The 23,072-nt window shown below is 40.4% G+C and overlaps 1 protein-coding gene across 3 annotated transcripts in view; it reads right to left on the bottom strand.

Moving 5' to 3' along the window:
- Positions 1 to 17,393: 17,393 nt before the first annotated feature.
- ANKRD44 (ankyrin repeat domain 44) overlaps positions 17,394 to 23,072 on the bottom strand; it is a 313,852-nt gene continuing 308,173 nt past the window's right edge. For all 3 annotated transcript variants that reach the window (XM_055572997.1, XM_055572996.1, XM_055572998.1), the window contains one exon: positions 17,394 to 21,659. In XM_055572997.1, coding sequence (XP_055428972.1) covers positions 21,412 to 21,659 — 248 coding nt within the window. In that variant the 3' untranslated portion in view covers positions 17,394 to 21,411. The remainder of the gene's footprint in view (positions 21,660 to 23,072) is intronic.

Here is a 23,072-nt window from a genome sequence, read left to right on the forward strand (position 1 = left end):
CTGTCAAGTTGTATTCCTTGAAGTAATGGGCTCACTTCACTCATTTTCAACAAAATTATTGCTAAATAGCCAAGTGTGAATACCCATGGTTCATCTCATCAGTTGACCTGTCGAGTAAAAATGGTTTTCCATGAAAAAGCAGCTAATTCAGTTAGTAGCTGTAACAGTCACACAAGTGCTCAAACCATCGTACTTCAGTATGCAGTTCAAGTGCTTTATGCCTACTTTCATTTCTTTAAGTACTGAGGGCTAGTGAAATTGATCATTTTTATTGTATCACTCTTCTTTTACTGCAAGTATGTGACAGTGGAGAATACAGTAACAACCAACACAGTTCCAGTGGTGCTAAGGCACCAACGGGTCTACTATGAAACTTGCTGTCAGCTCCATCAGTGAGAAAGGGAGTTAGAATTATTATGAAAAAGTTTTTTTTTTTTTTGTTAATCTTATGAACCCTTGAAAGGAAGGGTCCATGGGATGCCAAATATTTGCAGACCACACTTTGAGAAAAGCTGATAGAGAAAAAGAGTAAGAAGAGGAGAGGGGAGTTTGACTAGAAGGAGATAAAATGCAGGAACTTGGGCCTTTAACTGAGATGGATCAGAAAACTGGTAAGAATGCCCAAACTGTTAATTATATACATTTAAGTTAGAGAGACATGGAGAGGTTTAAATAGAATCCTTATTTTGAAGGGGGGTATATGGAGAAAATTAAAAAGGGGGTAATAACCATTATAAAAGAAGCAAAAAGCAAAGGAGAAAAGGAAAGATATAACCATCTGAATGCAGAGTTACAAAGAAGAGCAAGGAGAAATAAGAAAGCCTTCCTCAGTGATCAATGCAAAGAAATAGAGGAAAACAATAGAATGAGAAAGACTAGAGATATCTTCGGAGAAGGCCATGGCACCCCACTCCAGTACTCTTGCTTGGAAAATCCCATGGACAGAGGAGCCTGGTAGGCTGCAGTCCATGGGGTCGCGAAGAGTCGTACACGACTGCGTGACTTCACTTCCACTTTTCACTTTCATGCATTGGAGAAGGAAATGGTAACCCACTCCAGTGTTCTTGCCTGGAGAATCCCAGGGACAGGGGAGCCTGGTGGGCTGCCGTCTATGGGGTCGCACAAAGTCGGACACAACTGAAGCGACTTAGCAGCAGCAGCAGCAGCAGAGATCTCTTCAAGAAAATTAGAGATACCAAGGGAACATTTCATGCAAAGATGAGCTCAATAAAGGACAGAAATGGTATGGACCTGACAGAAGCAGAAGACATTAAGAAGAAGTGGCAAGAATACACAGAAGACCTGTACAAAACCAGATAATCATGATGATATGATCACTCACCTAGAGCCAGACACCCTGGAATGTGAAGTCAAGTGGGCCTTAGGAAGCATCACTACAAACAAAGCTAGTGGAGGTGATCTAATTCCAATTGAGCTATTTCAAATCCGAAAAGATGATGCTGTGAAAGTGCTGCAGTCAATCTGCCAGCAAATTGGGAAAACTCAGCAGTGGCCACAGGGCTGGAAACGGTCAGTTTTCATCCCAATCCCAAAGAAAGGCAATGCCAAAGAATGCTCAAACTACTGCACAATTGCACTCATCTCACACGCTAGTAAAGTAACGCTCAAAAATCTCCAAGCCAGGCTTCAGCAATATGTGAACCGTGAACTTCCAGATGTTCAAGCTGGTTTTAGAAAAGGCAGAGGAACCAGAGATCAAATTGCCAACATCCGCTGGATCATCAAAAAAGCAAGGGAGTTCCAGAAAACCATTTCTGCTTTATGGACTATGCCAAAGCCTTTGACTGTGTGGATCATGTGGATCACAACAAACTGTGGAAAATTCTGAAAGAGATGGGAATATCAGACTACCTGACCTGCCTCTTGAGAAACATGTATGCAGGTCAGGAAGCAACAGGTAGAACTGGACATGGAACAACAGACTGGTACCAAATAGGAAAAGGAGTACGTCAAGGCTGTATATTGTCACCCTACTTATTTAACTTCTATGCAGAGTACATCATGAGAAACACTGGGCTGGATGAAGCACAAGCTGGAATCAAGATTGCCGGGAGAAATATCAATAACCTCAGATATGCAGATGATACCACCCTTATGGCAGAAAATGAAGAAGAACTAAAGAACCTCTTGATGAAAGTAAAAGAGGAGAGTGAAAAAGTTGGCTTAAAACTCAACATTCAGAAAACGAAGATCATGGCATCCGGTCCCATCACTTCATGGCAAATAGATGGGGAAATGATGGAAACAGTGATTGACTTTATTTTTCTGGGCTCCAAAACCACTGCAGATGGTAATTGCAGCCATGAAATTAAAAGACACTTACTCCTTGGAAGGAAAGTTATGGCCAACCTAGACAGCATATAAAAAGCAGAGACATTACTTTGCCAACAAAGGTCCATTCTAGCCAAGGCTATGGTTTTTCCAGTGGTCATGTATGGATGTGAAAGTTGGATTATAAAGGAAGCTGAGCGCCGAAGAATTGATGCTTTTGAACTGTGGTGTTGGAGAAGACTCTTGAGAGTCCCTTGGACTGCAAGGAGATCCAACCAGTCCGTCCTAAAGGAGATCAGTCCTGGGTGTTCATTGGAAGGACTGATGTTGGAGCTGAAACTCCAATACTTTGGCTACCTGATGCGAAGAGCTGACCCCTTTGAAAAGACCCTGATGCTGGGAAAGATTGAGGGTAAGAGGAGAAGGGGATGACAGAGGATGAGATGGTTGGATGGCATCACCGACTCAACGGACATGTGTTTGGGTAGGCTACGGGAGTCGGTGATGGACAGGGAGGCCTGGCATGCTGCAGTTCATGGGGTCACAAAGAGTCAGACATGACTGAGTGACTGACCTGAACTGAACTATTATACACCCACAAATGTGACTATTAGTTATTCATTTAAGATCATTTAAGAATATTTTCATAGTATAAATTAGCTAACATGGGGCTCCCATGTTAATTCTTTATGGATGATATAAACTGGATAATGAAACAAGGGAAAAAGAAAGCCTCCTTTTCCCTAGTGTTGGTCTGCAAAGTGTGGCACTTGAATTTTGTATAGCCCAGAACTCATTTCAAATTATGACCACATTCTCTCTCACGCTCACTCCTGAGTTTCCACTGTCTGATTTCTTTCCTGTCTTATCATTCAGGACAGGATTTATTTTTCCTTCCCATATGAGTGGACTTAAATTTCCATCAGGCACGTTTTTGTATTTTGTCTCCACACACTTGGTTTCTTCCCTCTCTTTCAATGTGTGTTTTGGGGCTCCCATTTTGATCTGTTTCTCCTACTTTCCATCTTCCCTGCTGCCTCTCCCTTTCTGTCCAACAAGCAGTACACCACAGGAAATGGGGAACAAAGGTAATTTAATCAGAGACTGATTTTTTTTTTTTTTTTGCATGCCTTTGACTCCACCCTCATGATAAAGTTCTTTTATTACTCAGTGATTTATAGCATTGAGCCTTTTCATAAAAAAGGCTAGGCTTGGAGAATTATTGATGACAGGAACATAATTTAACAATAAAAGAAATAACTTGTGTTCTTATAAAGTGCACCCTAAAAGAATTCCAAAGTACTCAAGAAATCTTCAGTTCACTTCAGTCGCTCAGTTGTGTCCGACTCTTTGCGACCCCATGAATCGCAGCACTCCAGGCCTCCCTGTCCATCACCAACTCCTGGAGTTCACTCAGACTCACGTCCATCGAGTCAGTGATGCCATCCAGCCATCTCATCCTCTGTTGTCCCCTTCTCCTCCTGCCCCCAGTCCCTCCCAGCATCAGAGTCTTTTCCAATGAGTCAACTCTTTGCATGAGGTGGCCCAAGTACTGGAGTTTCAGCTTTAGCATCATTCCTTCCAAAGAAATCCCAGGGCTGATCTCCTTCAGAATGGACTGGTTGGATCTCCTTGCAGTCTAAGGGACTCTCAAGAGTCTTCTCCAACACCACAGTTCAAAAGCATCAATTCTTTGGCACTCAGCTTTCTTCACAGTCCAACTCTCACATCCATACATGACGACAGGAAAAACCATAGCCTTGACTAGACAGATCTTTGTTTGGCAAAGTAATGTCTCTGCTTTTGAATATGCTATCTGGATTGGACATAACTTTTCTTCCAAGGAGTAAGCGTCTTTTAACTTCATGGCTGCAGTCACCATCTGCAGTGATTTTGGAGCCCCCAAAAATAGTCTGACACTGTTTCCACTGTTTTCCCATCTATTTCCCATAAAGTGATGGGACCAGATGCCATGATCTTCGTTTTCTGAATGTTGAGCTGTAAGTCAACTTTTTCACTCTCCACTTTCACTTTCATCAAGAGGCTCTTTAGTGCCTCTTCACTTTCTGCCACAAGGGTGGTGTCATCTGCATATCTGAGGTTATTGATATTTCTCCCGGCAATCTTGATTCCAGCTTGTGCTTCTTCCATCCCAGCGTTTCTCATGATGTACTCTGCATAGAAGTTAAATAAGCAGAGTGACAATATACAGCCTTGACGTACTCCTTTTCCTATTTGGAACCAGTTTGTTGTTCTGTGTCCAGTTCTAACTGTTCCTTCCTGACCTGCATACAGGTTTCTCAAGGAGATGGCAAGAGTGAATGTCGACATTCTAGGAATCAGCGAACTGAAATGGACTGGAATGGGTGAATTTAACTCAGATGACCATTATATCTACTACTGTGGGCAGGAATCCCTTAGAATAAATGAAGTAGCCATCATGGTCAACAAAAGAGTCCGAAATGCAGTACTTGGATGCAATCTCAAAAATGACAGAATGATCTCTGTTCGTTTCCAAGGCAAACCATTCAATATTACAGTAATCCAAGTCTATGCCCCAACCAGTAACGCTGAAGAAGCTGAAGTTGAATGGTTCTATGAAGATCTACAAGACCTTTTAGAAGCTTTTAGAACTAGAAATCTTACCCAGTTCTAGTTTTTGAGGCAAGCACCCTTGTCTTCTATTTTAAAAGTGGAAGGGGAAGTATTAGTACCTTGTTGCTGCTAAGTTGCTTCAGTCGTGTCCAACTCTGTGCGACCCCATAGACGGCAGCCCACCAGGCTCCCCTGTCCCTGTGACTCTCCAGGCAAGAACACTGGAGTGGGTTGCCATTTCCTTCTCCAGTGCATGAAAGTGAAAAGTGAAAGTGAAGTCGTTCAGTCGTGTCTGACTCTTCGTGACACCATGGACTGCAGCCTACCAGGCTCCTCTGTCCATGGGATCTTCCAGGCAAGAGTACTGGAGTGGGTTGTCATTGCCTGCTCCCAGATAAAGGGTGAATGTTCCCAGGCAGGAAGGGTAAGGAAACTCACTGCCCTCCCCCACCACAGTTACTGCAGCTTCTGCAGAGTGTAACCCTTTGCATTCTGTGGCTGGGATAAAGCACACTCCGATTCATAACTGTTCCTTCAGGGCCCCCGTTATACAATTGACCCATGTTCTTGGGTTCTGAATGGTTAACAGCCTGGGTCACTGTTTAAAAAAATGAAAGAAAGAAAAGAAAAAGTGCAATTATATTAATTTTCTCAAAATGGGAGATGAGAAATACTCAAATGTGGAAAACACATACAGAAACATGACATCAGTGCCTGAATTTAAATTGATGCAAACTAGATCTTTAAAAACTAACTACATAAATAATTGCATGCAATAAACAATATAGAACTCAATTTTGTACAATGGTAATGAAAGCTGAGCCTGCAATACAATTACACTTATTGAAGAAGAAATTCAATATATTGAAAGAGCTAAAATTAAGAACCTGAAAAACAATTCTCACAGTTTTATGTAGTCATAGGAAATACATGGAGAAACAGTGGTAACAGTGTCAGACTTTATTTTTGGGGGGGGCCTCCAAAATCACTGCAGATGGTGACTGCAGCCATGAAATTAAAAGACACTCCTTGGAAGGAAAGTTATGACCAACCTAGATAACATATTCAAAAGCAGAGACATTACTTTGCCAACAAAGGTCTGTCTAGTCAAGGCTATGGTTTTTCCTGTCGTCATGTATGGATGTGAGAGTCGGACTGTGAAGAAGGCTGAGCACCGAAGAATTGATGCTTTTGAACTGTGGTGTTGGAGAAGACTCTTTCGAGTCCCTTGGACTGCAAGGAGATCCAACCAGTCCATTCTGAAGGAGATCAGCCCTGGGATTTCTTTGGAAGGAATGATGCTAAAGCTGAAACTCCAGTCCTTGGCCACCTCATGCGAAGAGTTGACTCATTGGAAAAGACTCTGATGCTAGGAGGGATTGGGGGCAGGAGGAGAAGGGGACGACAGAGGATGAGATGGCTGGATGGCATCACTGACTCGATGGACGTGAGTCTGAGTGAACTCCAGGAGTTGGTGATGGACAGGGAGGCCTGGCGTGCTGCGATTCATGGGGTCGCAAAGAGTCGGACACAACTGAGCGACTGAACTGAACTGATACTAAGGTAATAGTAATTTAAAAGACTTATCCCAGAAGGGAAAGTAACTAAGGAAGAATACAAAAGATTGCATATGGAAATGGAGTTGGTTGACTGAGAATATTTGATTTCTTCAAGGATCCTACTGAAATTGGTTCTAGGAACTGGTCCCACAAAGACCAGAAGCTGGAAAGGTGGAAAACCAAGCAGTTTGTGTCTTACTTCAGAGATAACATTTATTGCATCATATTTTTTCTTTTATTTTTAATCCCTGAAAGTGTGTGACAGTGTATAATACAGAGGTATAATACCAGTGTATAATACAGTATATAATACCAGAGGTGCCACACTAAACCCACTCTAAAACTTGCTTTGGATACTCTGACATCTTGTCCTTCCACCCCGGGCTTTCACCCAGGCCTCTAGGCCTATATTCCAGCCAATGTACAGTCCTTTCCTCTGCTGGCCTGGTCTCAAGGACCACTAGTGCTTGAGTATTCAGCAAAGTAAAAGTGACACCACCTAGAAATGTTCGTTATTGTTAACTTGGAAACCTGTGGCATTTTCTTAGAAGAGCCAGATACAATTCATATATTTACTTATTAAGTCATTGGTATTGAAATAATGTACCATCCTAGGTACTGAAACAAATATGAAGTAGAGTTAAGAGACAACAGATATAGGTAACTTAACTAAATGTTAGGGCTCTATGTGGCTTAGACTGTGTGGGAAGCATAGTCTAATTTCCAAGTAGTAATTAAAAATACATTTTAATCTTTATGTTTTTCATATAATATTAAAGAAGTCTCAATTTAATTCATCATACTTACAGACTTTGACTACCCAGAGCCTACTCTTTATTGATTTCTGCTCCCTTTTCATTCCAGTTTTTAAGCCACTCTTTATTCTTTTACCCAGAAAAGATCCAAACTTTCCTTTCACATATGGCAGGGAAGAGATGGGAAGTGAGGAACACAGACACAAAATATTTCATCTTTATCGTATATTGTAATCACACAATGGAAGGTAATATGATCAACATCACTATTGGTATATTTAGGGTGTCTTGGAAACACAGAGGAAGAATAATTATTTCTGCCTCTTGTTTATAGATAAAAGCTTAGGAAACACTTGATAAGAGGTGACATTTGATCTGGGCTTGAAAAGTTGAGTTCAAAAGGCATAAAAAGGAAGGAGCATTCTAGGTAAAAAGACTAACACAAACAGAGGCAGGAATGTGTGAAAGGAGAAGACCTCAGGCCTTCTAAACTGTCTATTGTTTAGGGTGAATGAGCAGTGCAAGCGATGGGAGATAAAGATCAAGAGATGAGGCAGATGTTTCTTCAGGCTAAAGAGCCTGAATTTAAAAAACAAACACACACACATATTTTGACAGCAATTTTGAAAAAAAGATTGAAGGGCAAGACTTAAGGCAAAGAGTTTAATTAGGACACTATTGCAGTGTTCTATAAAGAGGGCCTGAAATAGGAGTAGTGGATAAAGAAATTAGGTCACTTGTTCAAAAGACATTTAAAAGACTCAGAAGGAAGAGGACTTCCTAACCAATTGGATAAGGATAACAAAGGAGAGGAATCTAGGGTGTCTGTTTTGTTCTTATCTTGGGGATGGAATGGATTTTGATGGCACAGAACATGATAACTTACAGGCTGTTCAAGGAAGAGAGGACATACATTTGAATATCTGAAACAAACTGGTAGAGATGTAGTACATGGTGCTTGAAAGAGTTCTAGGCTATGGAGCACACTGGCCATCTGACATCTCTCTAACACCATCCTAGAGTGATGAGTGACCACCTTGATCCTGAAAGTCTCCAGTGAAGGGACTTGACAATCAGTCTTGTATGAACCGCATCTACATTTACTACACATTTTTTCAGATAGCTTTTCATGATACCAAATTCATTCTGCTGTAGTTAAAGCCCATTGATTTTCTTGCTCAGAGGAGGAAGGGCACATGTCCTTAATCTCTTTCATTTAAAAGGAATTCTTCATCTGATGGAAGGACTATTAGTATAGTCAACCTACAACCAAGTTTATTCCCAAGCATATGCATATGCCCAGTTTACTGCTTCAGATGCTGTAGGCAATTGGCAGTTACTCTGTTGACTAACAGATCTAAGAATTTAAAAATTCAGAGCTGAAAGGGTATGAAAAATTACTGAGTCAAATCTCCATATTTTACAGTTAAGGAAACTTTTAAGCTGTTTAAATTCAGTTCATTTTACTCTTCCTCAAAGGATGTATTCTTCAATTCTTAATGTATCTGTGGTTTTTATTGGAGCATCTTCAAGGGTCTTTCCTTCCTCTTTAACTGGGGAGCTTAGAGCTGATTCTCATGAATGGAATTAACCCAGCACGAATTAGAATGAGGAATTTACCTCCCAGTCTCTATTTATGCATCCCAGTCTCCTTTTGTTTTAAAAACTTTATTGTAAAAACAATAAACAACACAAATTCAAAGCAAAAGTTGCTTACAAGTCTGTCATTTAATTAAATCAATGTTTTAATTTATGTTACCTTCTAACTTTCACTTATAAACATATTCAACTTTAACCTATTTTTTGTAATATTTTTATATTACAATAAATGTATATTCCACATTTTATATTTTCATAATTTAACATTATGTCAAGTACATTTTTCCAATTAGCTACAATTTCACTACTTCCTTATACCTTCCTGCTTTAACACTGTTAAGTCCTGCCACATCTTTGCCCACGATCATACAATATATAGGCACCTATAAACATATATGTGAATTTTAACAGATATTTTCTGCTTTGCACTATCCAAGTCTCTATCAGATTATGAGGCTGACAGCAAGGAAAATAAGACTACTGGAATTAATATACACTGGAAAATATGGTATTATCTCTGCGAAATGCTTTTAGCATCATGAAAGCTTTTCTTTTTCAATATCTGAAATGGGAGAAATTAATTAGTTTCCTCAAACTAACTTCTAGTGTCAGCTGTGACATCACAAATCAAGCTTCCAGATGGTACCAACTGAGCCCTTTATCAGCTTTTGGTAGCATTAATGACAAAATGAAATAGGCCTAGCAGCCTAGTCAAAATTTACATGCTAATATGTAAACCCTTGTGAATAAAGTTAAGCAGAAAATCCATCAATTATCCATTAACAGTCCTCTAACAAAGTTTTTACAGATTTTAAGTAATAACAAAATACCAAGGAATAAATCTTAGGCCTGAAGAACATATTAATAAAACATGTCAAGCAACATAAAATTATAGCATGGACTTGGAAAAGGAGAAAGCATTTCTGAAAAGAGAAATTCAGAGGGGAATTATAAGCCCAAATTAACATTTTTGTTGTTGTTAAAAATTGAGATTTCAGGATAAGTTAGTATTTTAAAGCAAATTTAGTTTTCACTTACAGAGCAGTACAGAATTCCAATGAATTTAGTCTTTTGTCCTCTGTGGAAGGCCCACTGGGAAGTATTGAATTTTTCTTTGTGATCACTAAGACGTTTGTCTGTTCCACACACTTCTTTCGTTCACTCTGCAGCTCTTAGCCATCTGTCCTATTTTCTGAAGAGCCTCATAAACACATTAGGTTAAACCATATGGTTATAAAACCTGTCATTGTATTCCAGTCAAGGTCTGGTTGTTCTTCTTTTTTTAAACAGAAATGCACTTGACCATTCTTACTTCTTTAAAAGCTTCATTCTCATCCTGGAACCAAACATCAGTCTGATAATAAATCAGTTTTGAGTGTGTATTAAAGTAAAATATCTGAATAATAGATATTTTGAAGTGGCCAAATTTTCTCATCAATTCTGCTCAAATTCTATGTTAAGTGGCTCTCAAGCCATTTATTATGTTGGCCTCTTCAGCTTTTTTTACTTCATCTCCAGTGGTTTTTCCTTCTATCATTTTCAACCATCCATTCCTTTGATTATGTTCCTTACTTTGGTTCAATTCAGTCACTCAGTCGTGTCCGACTGTTTGTGACCCCATGAATCGCAGCACGTCAGGCCTCCCTGTCCATCACCAACTCCTGGAATTCACTCAGACTCACGTCCATCGAGTCAGTGATGCCATCCAGCCATCTCATCCTCTGTCGTCCCCTTCTCCTCCTGCCCCCAGTCCCTCCTAGCATCAGAGTCTTTTCCAATGAGTCAACTCTTCGCATGAGGTGGCCAAAGTATTGGAGCTTCAGCTTTAGTATCATTCCTTCCAAAGAAATCCCAGGGCTGATCTCCTTCAGAATGGACTGGTTGGATCTCCTTGCAGTCCAAGGGACTCGCAAGAGTCTTCTCCAACACCACAGTTCAAAAGCATCAATTCTTCGGCGCTCAGCCTTCTTCACAGTCCAACTCTCACATCCATACATGACGACAGGAAAAACCATAGCCTTGACTAGACAGACCTTTGTTGGCAAAGTAATGTCTCTGCTTTTGAATATGCTATCTAGGTTGGTCATCAATATAAAAAAGTACCACTTCTAAAATCTTCACTTCAAGCACCTCATGTTTAGCTTACCAACTCTGGTGCTACAATTCAACAATTCCTCTATTTTACCAAGACCTTCAATCCAGTGATGGGCTACTTTTTCACCATCCATCAGCTCCCTCATGTCTTCATTTCCCTCCTTACCCAGTTTAGAATCCACGATCTATATAATCATGTCTCTTGAATGCATCTTAGTTCCATAACTCCCCTTGCACTCATATCGCAGAGCTCTGTCCCTGTTTAAGTTCCACTATCTACTTACTCTATGCCTGTACCAACATTGATGAAAAAAACCTACCAGGATTACTGATAACCATTTAAATTCATGGTCATAAATCTCAAGTGTACTAAACCCTACTCAATCAGTTTTCCTCTGCTGCTCTAAAATGGTCTTTCTGAAATAACTTTCCCATCCCTTTTTGCACCTTCTTCCTGCTCACTCCCAGACATTCCCCTTAGCATTGACATAGTACAGCATCCCCTATCTTAAAAGACAAACATTCTCTCTAGTTTCCACATCCTCCTCCAGCTACTGCCTCATTTTTCTTCTTTCTTTTACCTTCTCTTTCTTTCTCTCCTTAAACCAGCCGCTTTGGATTGTGGTCCTTACCACTCCAGTGTATCTATTCTTGCAAAAGTCACTAATAAACTCTATGTTGCCAAATCCAGTGGTCTCACTGTGTCATATCTTATTTGACCTCCCAGAAGCAATTGAGACAGTAGGTACAACTGACCCTCCTTCCATACATTCTTTATTTCCTAGGTTTCAGGGACATCTAGGTCTCTAGCTTTTCCTCCTGCCTCACTAGCCACTCTCTCCTGGTCTTCTCTGCTAGACCATCTCTTCCCAGTGTCTAAATGTTGGAGGGCCCACAATTTATGGTTCATCTCTCTCTACATTTACTCCCAAGGCAATCCCTCTGCTCCTTATAATTTCATATGACTTCAGTCCCAGCCTCTCCCCCAAACTCTATATTGTTTACTTGATATAAAACCATCAGAAAGGTCCATCAACTCTGCCTTCCAAAGTACCCAAATTGTTCCACATTCTATTTCTCTTGTTGCTGTATCAATCCAAGCCACCGTGTTTTTGCTCATCCAGAGTATTGCACTAGCCACCTAACCAGTCAGTTGGGTTCCTCTCTTGCCTTCCTTTAGCAGTCGGGAGTGATCATTTAAAAATGATATAGGACCACAGCCATTCTTCTGCTTACATTTTTTCAGTAGATTTTTTATCACATTAAGAATAAAATAGAAACTCCTTTCTCCTAGCTCAATTTTATAGGGTCTGGCCTCAGACCACTCATGATCTCATCTCATACCACCATTCTTTACCCCACAAGTCTTTGGTCATATCGGCCCATTTCTGTTCCCGGAACATGCCGCGCTCATTCCTGCCTTTGGTTCTTGGCACTGTCCTCTCTCCCCGTTTTCTCCTCTGATCGCTATATGGCTGGCAGTATCTTGCCATGCAGATTTGAACCTAGATGTTTGTAATTATGGAACCCAACTATAAGAAATATGAATTGTTTCAGGTTTTCAAATTGCTGGGTACTTTATCAACTGAACATAGACACAGGTGAGATTTTTATGCTGTAAGTACTGCTTCAACATTTGTACTTTTGAAAACTAGAAAACTCTTCTAGATATTAAATATGCTTTATTAAATTGTCCTTTAAAGGTAGAAAATGGTATTTAGAAACTGTCCACCAAGCAGGGCTCAGAGAACCACGTGAGTCAACAGTGCTGTTGCCAGATCCTGCTATGAATTGTGGGCCAAAATGTTTCTGTCCTTATAAGCAGGGTTTCCCCACTTGTGAAGAGGATGCAATCATTCCTTGCTGAAGACAGAAAACCTACATGTGCAGGCATGCATTTGAGTGTTTAATAACAAAGGAATTAAATATCTGTCTCAGATCTGTGTAGTGCTTTTCTCCACTCACCTACATTTAATCTCATTTAGAAAAGGACACAACTGGGGAACCTGTACTTGACATTGCCTTCTGAAGTCCTTTTTCTTAAGCTTGTGAGCGCTCTTTAGGAGTGGATGTATATTACAGCATGCTTATGCAATTCCCTGTGAAGACAGATTTAAAAATATAGCTAGCTTCACAAGTAATAAAGTGATGAAGATATGGTTCAGAAATGGGAGGAGAGTGAGCAGATGAGCAGTGAGGTGGGGGCACAGTGGCATGGGGGGTGGGGAGTTGAATGTTGGGATGAACGGGACATGTGGCATCCCTGGCCCAGCAAATGCTGACACAAGTAAAGTAAATGCTAGTAGCAAGCCCTCCCACTCCCTAATCAGTGTGCCAACCACTAAGACCCACACATTTTCAATCACCCCCTGGAGTGCTTGAAAATGAATGAATGGCACAGCCATTATCTTGGCTGCATTATGCCATGCTAAGTCACTTCAGTCATGTCCGACTCTGTGTGACCTCATAGACAGCAGCCCACCAGGCTCCCCCGTCCTTGGGATTCTCCAGGCAATAACACTGGAGTGGGTTGCCATTTCTTTCTCCAATGCATGCAAGTGAAAAGAGAAAGTGAAGTCGCTCCGTCATGTCCGACTCTTAGCGTCCCCATGGACTGCAGCCTACCAGGCTCCTCCGTCCATGGGATTTTCCAGGCAAGAGTACTGGAGTGGGGTGCCATTGCCTTCTGTGTGGCTGCTTTATATTTTACAGCAAATGTACCTTCAGTATGAAATTTGTTAGAGACAATTCATACAGTACTTTTATCTACAATATTTTTATGTTAATAGCCTTTTAGCTTAATGCCTTTGTGCCTTGCAAGCTAATTCTGGAACATATTAAGTGTGCAAAGTGAGGGCTAGATGTACAGGGATCTAAACCTACAGAATGGCATTAGAGGAATCCTTTGACAAGCAGTTTGGAGACAAAGTGCCACATCAATGTCCAACAATATAATCACTCAGTGAGAGGCCATTATTCCCTTTCTGCTTGCTTATAAGAGCACAAGTGAAATTAGGAGATCCTTATGTATCTCCTGAATGGGTGAATTTATGAAGTCAAGTAAACAAACTCCGTAGTAATGATTGGGAAAAAGTGATCCTGGTGTGAATTTAAGGACACTGTAACAGAGCCAGGGTGGTGAACAGCTTCCAAAACAGCTCCCAGTAATTCCTGCCTTCTGCATCTCACACCTTTTGGTGGGATGTGACTGTGCACGTGGGATGGACCTAGTGAAAATGACGGAATGTCACTTGAAGATTCAGTTATAAACCTGTGAGTTCTCTCTTGTTCTTTTTCTCTCTGGCTTTTCTCAGTTTGCTGCCACGTTGTGAGTTGCCCTATGGAGAAGCCCATTTGACAAGGTACTGAGGTCAGTCAACTGCATCAAGGCACTGAAGCCCTCAGTCCAACGACCCATGAGGAATCCTGCCAGTAACCACATGTGTAAGCTGAGAAATAGAGCTTTTCCTAGCCAACACTGTGATTATAACCTGTGAGGGACCCCGCAACAGAAGACCCAACTCAACTATGCCTGGACTCCTAACTCACAGAAACTGTGACATGATAAACATTTGTTGCTTTAAGTCACTGAGGTTTTTTGTTTTGTTTTGTTTTTTAATTTTTATTTATCTGCTTCAGGTCTTACATGCGGCAGGTGGGACCTTCATTACAGTGCATGAACTCTCTGCTGCTGCTGCTAAGTCGCTTCAGTCGTGTCCGACTCTGTGCGACCCCATAGACAGCAGCCCACCAGGCTCCTCCACCCATGAGATTTTCCAGGCAAGAGTACTGGAGTGGGGTGCCATTGCCTTCTCCGCATGAACTCTCTAGTGCTGGCATACAGGTTCCAGAGCATGTGGGCTCAGTAGCTGCAGTGCACAGGCTTAGTTGCCCTGAGGCAAGTGGGATCTCAGTTTCCTGACCAGGCATCGAACCCATGTCTCCTGCATTGGTAGGCAGATTCTTAACCACTGGACCACCAGGGAAGCCCCTACTCACTACTTTAAGTCACTATTTATGCAGCATTGCTCTTTTTGTTCGGTCTTTCGGTTGTGTCCGACTCTTGGTGACTCCACAGGCTGCAGCACGCCAGGCTTCCCTGTCCTTCACTATCTCCCAGAGTTTGCTCAAACTCATGTTCATTGAATTGGTGATGTTCCCCAATCATCTCATCCCCTTTTCTCCCCTTCTCCTACTGCCTTCAGTCTTTCCCAGAATCAGGTTCTTTTACAATGAGTTGGCTCTTCACATCAGCTGACCAGAATAGTAGAACTTCAGCTTCAGCATCGATATTCACCTTCCAATGAATATTTAGGGTTGATTTCCTTTATGATTAAATGGTTTGATCTCCTTGCTGTCCAAGGGACCCTCAAGAGTCTTATCCAACACCACAGTTCAAAAGCATCAATTCTTTGGCACTCAGCCTTCTATAATGGTCCAACTCTCACATCTGTACATGACTACTGAAAAAACCATAGACTTCTGTCAACAAAGTGATGTCTCTGCTTTATAATACACTGTCTAGGTTTGTCAGAGCTTTTCTTCCAAGGAGCACATGTCTTTTAATTTCATGGCTAAGAAAATAAAATCTGTCACTGTTTTCATTGTTTCCCCATCTATTTGCCATGAAGTGATGGGACTGGATGCCATGAGCTTAGTTTTTTGAATGTAGAGTTTTAAGCCAGCTTTTTCACTCTCCTCTTTCACTTTCATCAAGAGGCTGTTTAATTCCTCTTCCTTTTCTGCCATATGGGTGGTGTCATCTGCATATCTGAGGTTATTGATATTTCTCCCAGCAATCTTGATTCCAGCTTGAGCTTCATCTAGCCCAGCATTTTGCATGAGGCACTCCGCATATAAATAAGCAGGGTGACAATATATACCCTTGATGTACTCCTTTCCCAATTTTGAAGCAGTCTGTTGTTCCATGTCTTGCTCTACAGTCTTCAAGATCGAAAAACACTAAGGTTTGTATACTTGAATAAGGAGTAAGGCAAGGCAGAGAGCAATACCTCCCTGAACATCTCTAGCAGGGAAAAAAAAAAAAAACCCACAAAACATGGTATGGCAGATCAGCATAGAAAAGAGAACACCTACAGACAGAAGTGTGTATTCAGATCACTAATACACACAAATTTGAGCAATTAAATAACTTCTCTGGGATTCGGTGTCTTCATGAAAAAGGTGATAATCAGATTCGGCTAGACTGTGAGAACTGTTAACATTCTAGGACACAGTGATCTGAGGAACTCAGGATGCTCTCCCCTGCGCCTCCCTCCCCATGTGCCGCTGCAGTCTCTTTTTCATCAGCTGAACACTCTGTAATTAGGAATGTTTCTCAGTGCTTCTAGGGACTGTTTCTCAGTTATTACCCAAGGAGAGACTATTTGAATGGTGAGACAAATGGAGAGGTAATTCTATGTATATCTTTAAGGACAGTGCTGAAAAGTTGGGTCTTGTGTTACTACAAAGGGGACGACAGAGGATGAGAAGGCTCGATGGATGTGAATCTGAGTGAACTCCCAGAGTTGGTGATGCACAGGGAGGCCTGGTGTGCTGTGATTCATGGGGTTGCAAAGAGTCAGACACGACTGAGTGACTGAAATGAATGAATAATGAATGAACTTAAGACCTTGGTAGTGGCGGCAGCAACAAAGATAAACACGGTTTATTTCACAATTTTGTGGGTGCTGCCACTACCTAAAGGAGACCAGTCCTGGGTGTTCTTTGGAAGCACTGATCCTGAGGCTGAAACTCCAATAGTTTGGCCACCTCATGCGAAGAGTTGACTCATTGGAAAAGACCCTGATGCTGGGAGGGACTGGGGGCAGGAGGAGAAGGGGACGACAGAGGATGAGATGGCTGGATGGCATCACTGACTCGATGGACGTGAGTCTGAGTGAACTTCAGGAGTTGGTGATGGACAGGGAGGCCTGGCGTGCTGCGATTCATGGGGTCGCAAAGAGTCGGACACGACTGAGTGACTGAACTGAACTGAACAGGTTTCTCCTTTTCTGATATATGTGATCTATAGACTTTATTATATAGATTACATTATTATATAAATAATTATATATTATTATTAATCACATTTCTCCGTCTTACTTCGGCTGTGAGAAAATTTAGACCAAACTCAAATTTAGTTATAACCACTGCATTAAATTTAGAATTCCTGTAGTTTGAGTTCTTTTTTGTTGTCCTAATTTTCCTGTTTCCAGTTTATCACGTCTTTTGTTGCAAGCCAGCTTAACTTCTTTATAAAAAATGCTGGAGGCATAAATAGGTAAAATAAACATAAAATATCTGTCTGAAATATTTTGCTTTAATTGTGATTATATAAACAAAAATAGAAAATATACCTCTATCTTGATTATTTTAAAAATTTAAGGTTAATTTGGCTTTAGTAGGGGACAAAAGTTTAAGTTAGCATAATAATTGGCAAAATCATCATAACTGGAAAATTTAAAGACAACACAAATTGCAATAATATTTGTACCGCTTTTATTTGGAAAAATAACCATCTGAATGCATTTCCATAGTATATTACAGTTAAGTACTTCATGACATGATTAGCATTCAGTAGTTGAAAAAGTATTAAACTGTGCTTGAGAAGATTCCAATTGGTTCAAAGTCATTCACTGAACTAAAAGTCATTTCCTCATTTTTATAGTCATGGCATTTACCAGAGTCATTCAACTCCAATTTTCATAAGAAAACATTACGGACAAAATCCCACTGAAATCATCAAACAATATTTTATGCTGTTACAAATATGTTATGCAAAATGTAACACTGGCACCAGATTTGTATCATCACGCCTTGCAAAGATATATTGCACATGCTAAAGCATAAAATATATAGACAAAACTACCAAACAAAAGATATTTGCGTTGAATTTTTAGGTCACTGCATAAGAAACGCATAGAATTACATTTTATACACACACTCAGATTGTCACTATCTTAAATGCTCTTCCCCTATAACACTGACCTATGGTTTATGGTTTTGTAAAAAGAAAGCATTGTAGCACTGCAAAATCAAACATAATTCCTATAGAAAACTTCAGCATCTTCATTTTCATTTCAAAGCAGGTAAAAGGGGAAAGAGGGAAAAAGACACTTTATACATTCAAAGAAAGGCTGAAATGAAAACTCACTGGTATTATATTGCTCTGATAACACTCAAATGAAAAAAAAATACAAAACATTTCACAGAATATTTTCAGAATATACAAATATAAAAAGGCACTCTAACTTCATATCACAAGACAAAAAAAAAAGGGATGGGTTCTTCAACCAACACAACAGATAAGCAAACCAAGTTGCTCAACAGTACAAAGAATGACTAGTGCAGCAAATCCATTTGATGTTCTTGTCCTAATTTAATAATAAAATAATAAACCCAGCAGCTGTTTACTGCCTAAAGTACCAAAACATACTATGGTGCCCTTTTATTAGTGATAAATAGAAATCCCCTGAGCTATTTACTGTAGAATCATAGCAGATTTTAGGCAATTTGCAGATAGTAATGTATTTACCAAGGATAGGCAGACATGGCAAATAGGTAAGTGCAATGAAACATGATCCCTGTGGCTGTGGTTAAAATACAGTCTAAAAATAACATATTTAGGTAAAAGCACAAAACAACCAAGACTCAATTAAAAGCACAATGTGTTCTGTTTTTGTTTTTCTTAGAAAGCTATGTGGCAAATCTAGTTTTCTAAGAGATGTGAGTGAAAAGCACAGAACTCAGTTTTTAAAGTCGTTTCTTAAGGGAAAAAAATTGGTCTTGGGAAGAGGGAGAAAGAGAAAGAGAGTGGGGGAGAGAGATTCAATAAGCAATTCACGGCATGATTTTCTTTTGGTCTTCTGTCCTCCTCCTTTCTGGCAGTGAGACTGGGGAAAAGTCAGAACAGCTCCACAGAGATAATGTCACAGAGCTGTCACTGCCTTGCCGTAGTATTTCTTGTTCTCTGTGCTACTCTATAGGAGAAATGATAACGCTGCTTCACCATTAAATCAGGCGTCGCGTTTCCTGCTTTAAAGGCCAACTGAGCAAGATTTCCATTCACTTCTGGAAAAAGACTCCACAATACATCACATTTCTGCAGTGTTAGAGCTCCCTTACGTTCAGGGTTTTGGTAAAGGTAAGGTCATTATTGCTCATTAGCAATTTATCCACTTTTTCAAAACTCATCTTCTCCAAGCAGACAAAAAGGACAGAGAAAAGAAAGGAACACAACACCAAGAATTAAAAAAAACACAATGGCAGTGGTGAAACAAAAGGTTTCAATGAAACTAATAGCAGTTCTTCTAAGTCCTTTGAACAAGTTCTCATTTGTGAAGAACCCAACTTGAATTTTTAATAAAATCCAGAATATTACAGAGTGAAGACTTTTACAGGTAGATGAAATACATAGTATGGTATCTGTATTTGATCCAGGTATGTTAGGACACTGTTTAAAAAATATCTCACATACATTAAGATAGAAATTTCCAGAGTGAAAATGGAACCCATTATAAAATATTAGAGAGCAGTACTCTAATGCAACATATTTCTGTCCTGTCTCTTCCTCAAGTAGAAAATAGCATGAGCTGGTGATTTTTATTTCTCTTCTTAGTACATGTGCCCACACACTGACAGAGTTTCCCATTAGGCTGCTGGGACCATGAGATTTTCAGCACATTCAGGATAATTTCCGTATCTTTCTTTGGGCCCTCTTTGTGCACAAGACCCACTACACACTTCAGTTTTCATCTCGAAGAAAAGCATAAGGACTGCAGTGTATTCTAAGCTCTGAGCTGGCTACACGCAGGCTGAGTCATGGATGTTGTACCTTTTTTCAACCGATGTGGAAGAACCTGAGGGTCGGCTGGAAACCTTAGCAGTGGAATTTCTGGGCTTGCCCTCAGGAATGCAGGCCAGCCCAGGGAAAGTTCTGTATATTTTCCGGCTTCCTCGTTATTCGAAGTAAGACAAGTAAGAATCAAAAGAGAATAAACAATGGATATTTCCTAGGCATTTGTTTCATTTCAAATAAATACAAACACATATACATCAAAGTATATGAACATTTTCTCTAGTTTGGCAAAAAATTAAGCTGTGGTAAACACATTATTAGTTACAAATGTTAAGCCATCAGCTAGAAATCTGTGTCATAAGAAATATAAAATACAATAAAGACTTACGCAAAAAGATTACATTTTAACTCCATAGAAAAGCTATTTCAGTTCTTACTTCCACTTTGAAGGAAAACAATTTAAATCTTCAATTTTAGACTGAAGCATTTTGGTCCTTGTGTATAGCTGACTGATGAACTACAGACACAGATAAATACATACATATACATGTGCATGTGTACGTGCATAATTTAAAGTCTCATTCTTCTTTTTGTACAGCTATTCCAGGTGCAGAGCGGGGTCCATTTGACCTAGAAGCTTTGGCAGAGGAGAGGGAGCAGACACAGTGTTCACTACGATGATTTCATCAGGAAGCAACTTTAATCGGCTTTAATTTCCATTTCACCCATTTTTACATTGTGCTTTCACTTCATTCTTTTTTGGAGTCACACTTCCACTCACTGAGCATGACTTTGACCGAAAAGCTCATTTAACATTTCACTACTGATGAACAATACTGATGGCTCTTATGTTTTTAATAAAGTTAGTATTTGATTTACAGACAAATTAATAAAGGGTAGTTTCATATTTGCATATATCTCAAAAGTTTTGGTGCAATATAATTTTCACCTGAAATGTTATTGAAGTGATTCCGGTTCAATCATTTGGTGAAAATTAGTCACAGGCTTTTTACAGGGAGCACTGGGTGCCATATTTTTGTTAAATGAAAAAAGCAAGTTCAATTTTCAGTGGATTTTCCCCTTCATTTGGCAACTTAAAAATCCTCAAAGAGAAGTTCTGGATATTTCAGTACACTATAGACAGGATATCACTAGCGCCACCTGGGAAGCCTATGAATAATTGGACTCCCTTAAAAAAGATTATTACAGGCATTATTTCTGAAGATGAACACCTCTACCTTTGGCTTCTAGTAAGGAAGTAAACATCAAATTGAGCAGAGGTTTGAGGCATCTCCTATCCAGCCCTTCCCTCCCTTCCTTGGGGACATGAATGTTATATTGATACACTTTTGAGAACTCACTGCTGAGTGAGTACATGAAAAAAAGAAAAAAAAAAAATCTCCCTCTTTGTTGCATTATCCCCAAAGAAAAAGAATTAAATGTTTTTTTAAAATTCCATATTTAAAATGAGAGGTAGACTTTCACAGAAGTATCTCAGCTCTAAGGAAAACATGAAACAAAGTAAAACCAAGGCCCAACTGTGTGAGAGCTTTGCCCTACAGCCTAGCTGCCTTCCCTGGGCTTGATTAATTCCTTGTCTACTGGCTTCTGGAAGCTCGGCCCATAATAATACTTGAACACAACATACATCTGGAATTCAAGCTTTGTTCCCTTCCTCCACCACGGGTGATCAAGGAAAAGCTTCTACAGTCCAAAATCAGAAAGTTTCCGAATCAGAATCATTTTCATTGTACCCATCCTCAGAGCCTACATTGTTACTGCACAGGCTAACCATGCTACCCAGGTTGGAGAGGGTCGTCCTGCTCAAACTGTCTTTTTTAAAACAAACGAAGTTGACAGCCGTCATTGTACTGGAAGGAGAAAAAGTCATCATGGTAGCCAGAATGAGGGCCAGGCAGTCAGCCACGTCTTTGTTAGGAGCACAAGCCAGGGCCGGGGTATGACCTGGGCGTAAATGCAGACAAGGCAGTGGTTAGTCCGGGCAATCCAGAAGTGGCGTGAGCGTCCCACAGTACATCTCAAACGACCTCACACGTGGAGATGTATGTCGAGTTAGAAATCATGCCAGGCAAAAGGAGTTACTTCCCACAAGTCATGCTTGGGGTGAGGCTGGAGGGGACCAGGAAGGGGTAGACATTTGATGGAGGGTTTTTTTTTCTTCCCCAGCTTACATGACAACAACAAGCACTATATTATCCGGAGTTAGGCAGGATTCCAGTCTTCATCTAGTGAACAGAAACATGAGGGGGGGGTGGGGGCGGTGTGTGTGACACAATTCCACAAAAAACAAAAACAAAAACAGCCACAGGACAATCAGAAAGCTGTTTCCACTTGAGAGCACACACACCATGCGCCTTGGACTGGGGTCAGGGCACTCTCATTCTGAGAACAATGACTTTCCATGTCCGATTAGAGAGGATGTTGAGAATCAGGTGTCTGTAAGAGTCAGTAACACTGTTTTGTCACTTTATATATACTTTACATGAAGAATGCACCAGGAAGCTGGTTCTAGAGAAATGGAATCATTTGAGTAGATGAGATACAGCACTGGTTGGTTGTGGTGAAATGTACTATCATTTAAAAGAAACTTAAACAGAATTTTAAATAATGTCAACACCACCAGCCAAAGTCCCAAATCCTAAATGTAACAGATATGGGGAGATTGCTGTGTGCCATGGAGTCATGTCATTCTCTACTATGTGAACTTGATGGGTCAAGTCTGGAAGAGAAAACTATTTCAACACATGAAGCAGGAGCCATGGGGAGGTAGGTGAAGTCTTCGATTCAGTCTACCCATATTCAACCTTTATTCTATTGGCTGGAAAGGTTTAGCCTGCCCCCTCTCCTGGCTAAACTTTCTACTAACCACTGGCTCATTTTATTCAGAGGCACCGGCTCAAAAATCTTAATTTTTTGCTGTATCATTTGTTAGCACTTGACCTGATTTCTGCTCCCCTCCCCGCTTAACAGACAAGTCCTCTCTCTGGTATGAAGACAAACAAGAATGGACAGATACCTTAACATTCCATTCCACAAAGGTCTGTGATAAGTAATTAAGATCGCAGTGCGGTACAAAATCGTCCCAAATGCTCCTAGGCTTTTAGGGTGTAGCTAAGCTCTGATACAGGCTGTGGTCATACAACCCTGGTGCACTTATTCTTGAGTTTGCTATGGGCTGAACAAGCCCCAGATATAGCAGACTTACACTGCAGAAAGGCAAAACTAATTCATTCTGGTCTCTTGGGTCATTTTGGAGAAAACTCCAACCCTTAAGTATTAATGTATATACATATAGTGGTAATAAGGTGAGGGAAGGTGGGGCAGGAAGACTGAGGAGATAGAGTAATAGAGAACTTT

Source organism: Bubalus kerabau, chromosome 3 (assembly GCF_029407905.1).
Source record: "Bubalus kerabau isolate K-KA32 ecotype Philippines breed swamp buffalo chromosome 3, PCC_UOA_SB_1v2, whole genome shotgun sequence".
Lineage (NCBI taxonomy): Eukaryota > Metazoa > Chordata > Mammalia > Artiodactyla > Bovidae > Bubalus > Bubalus kerabau.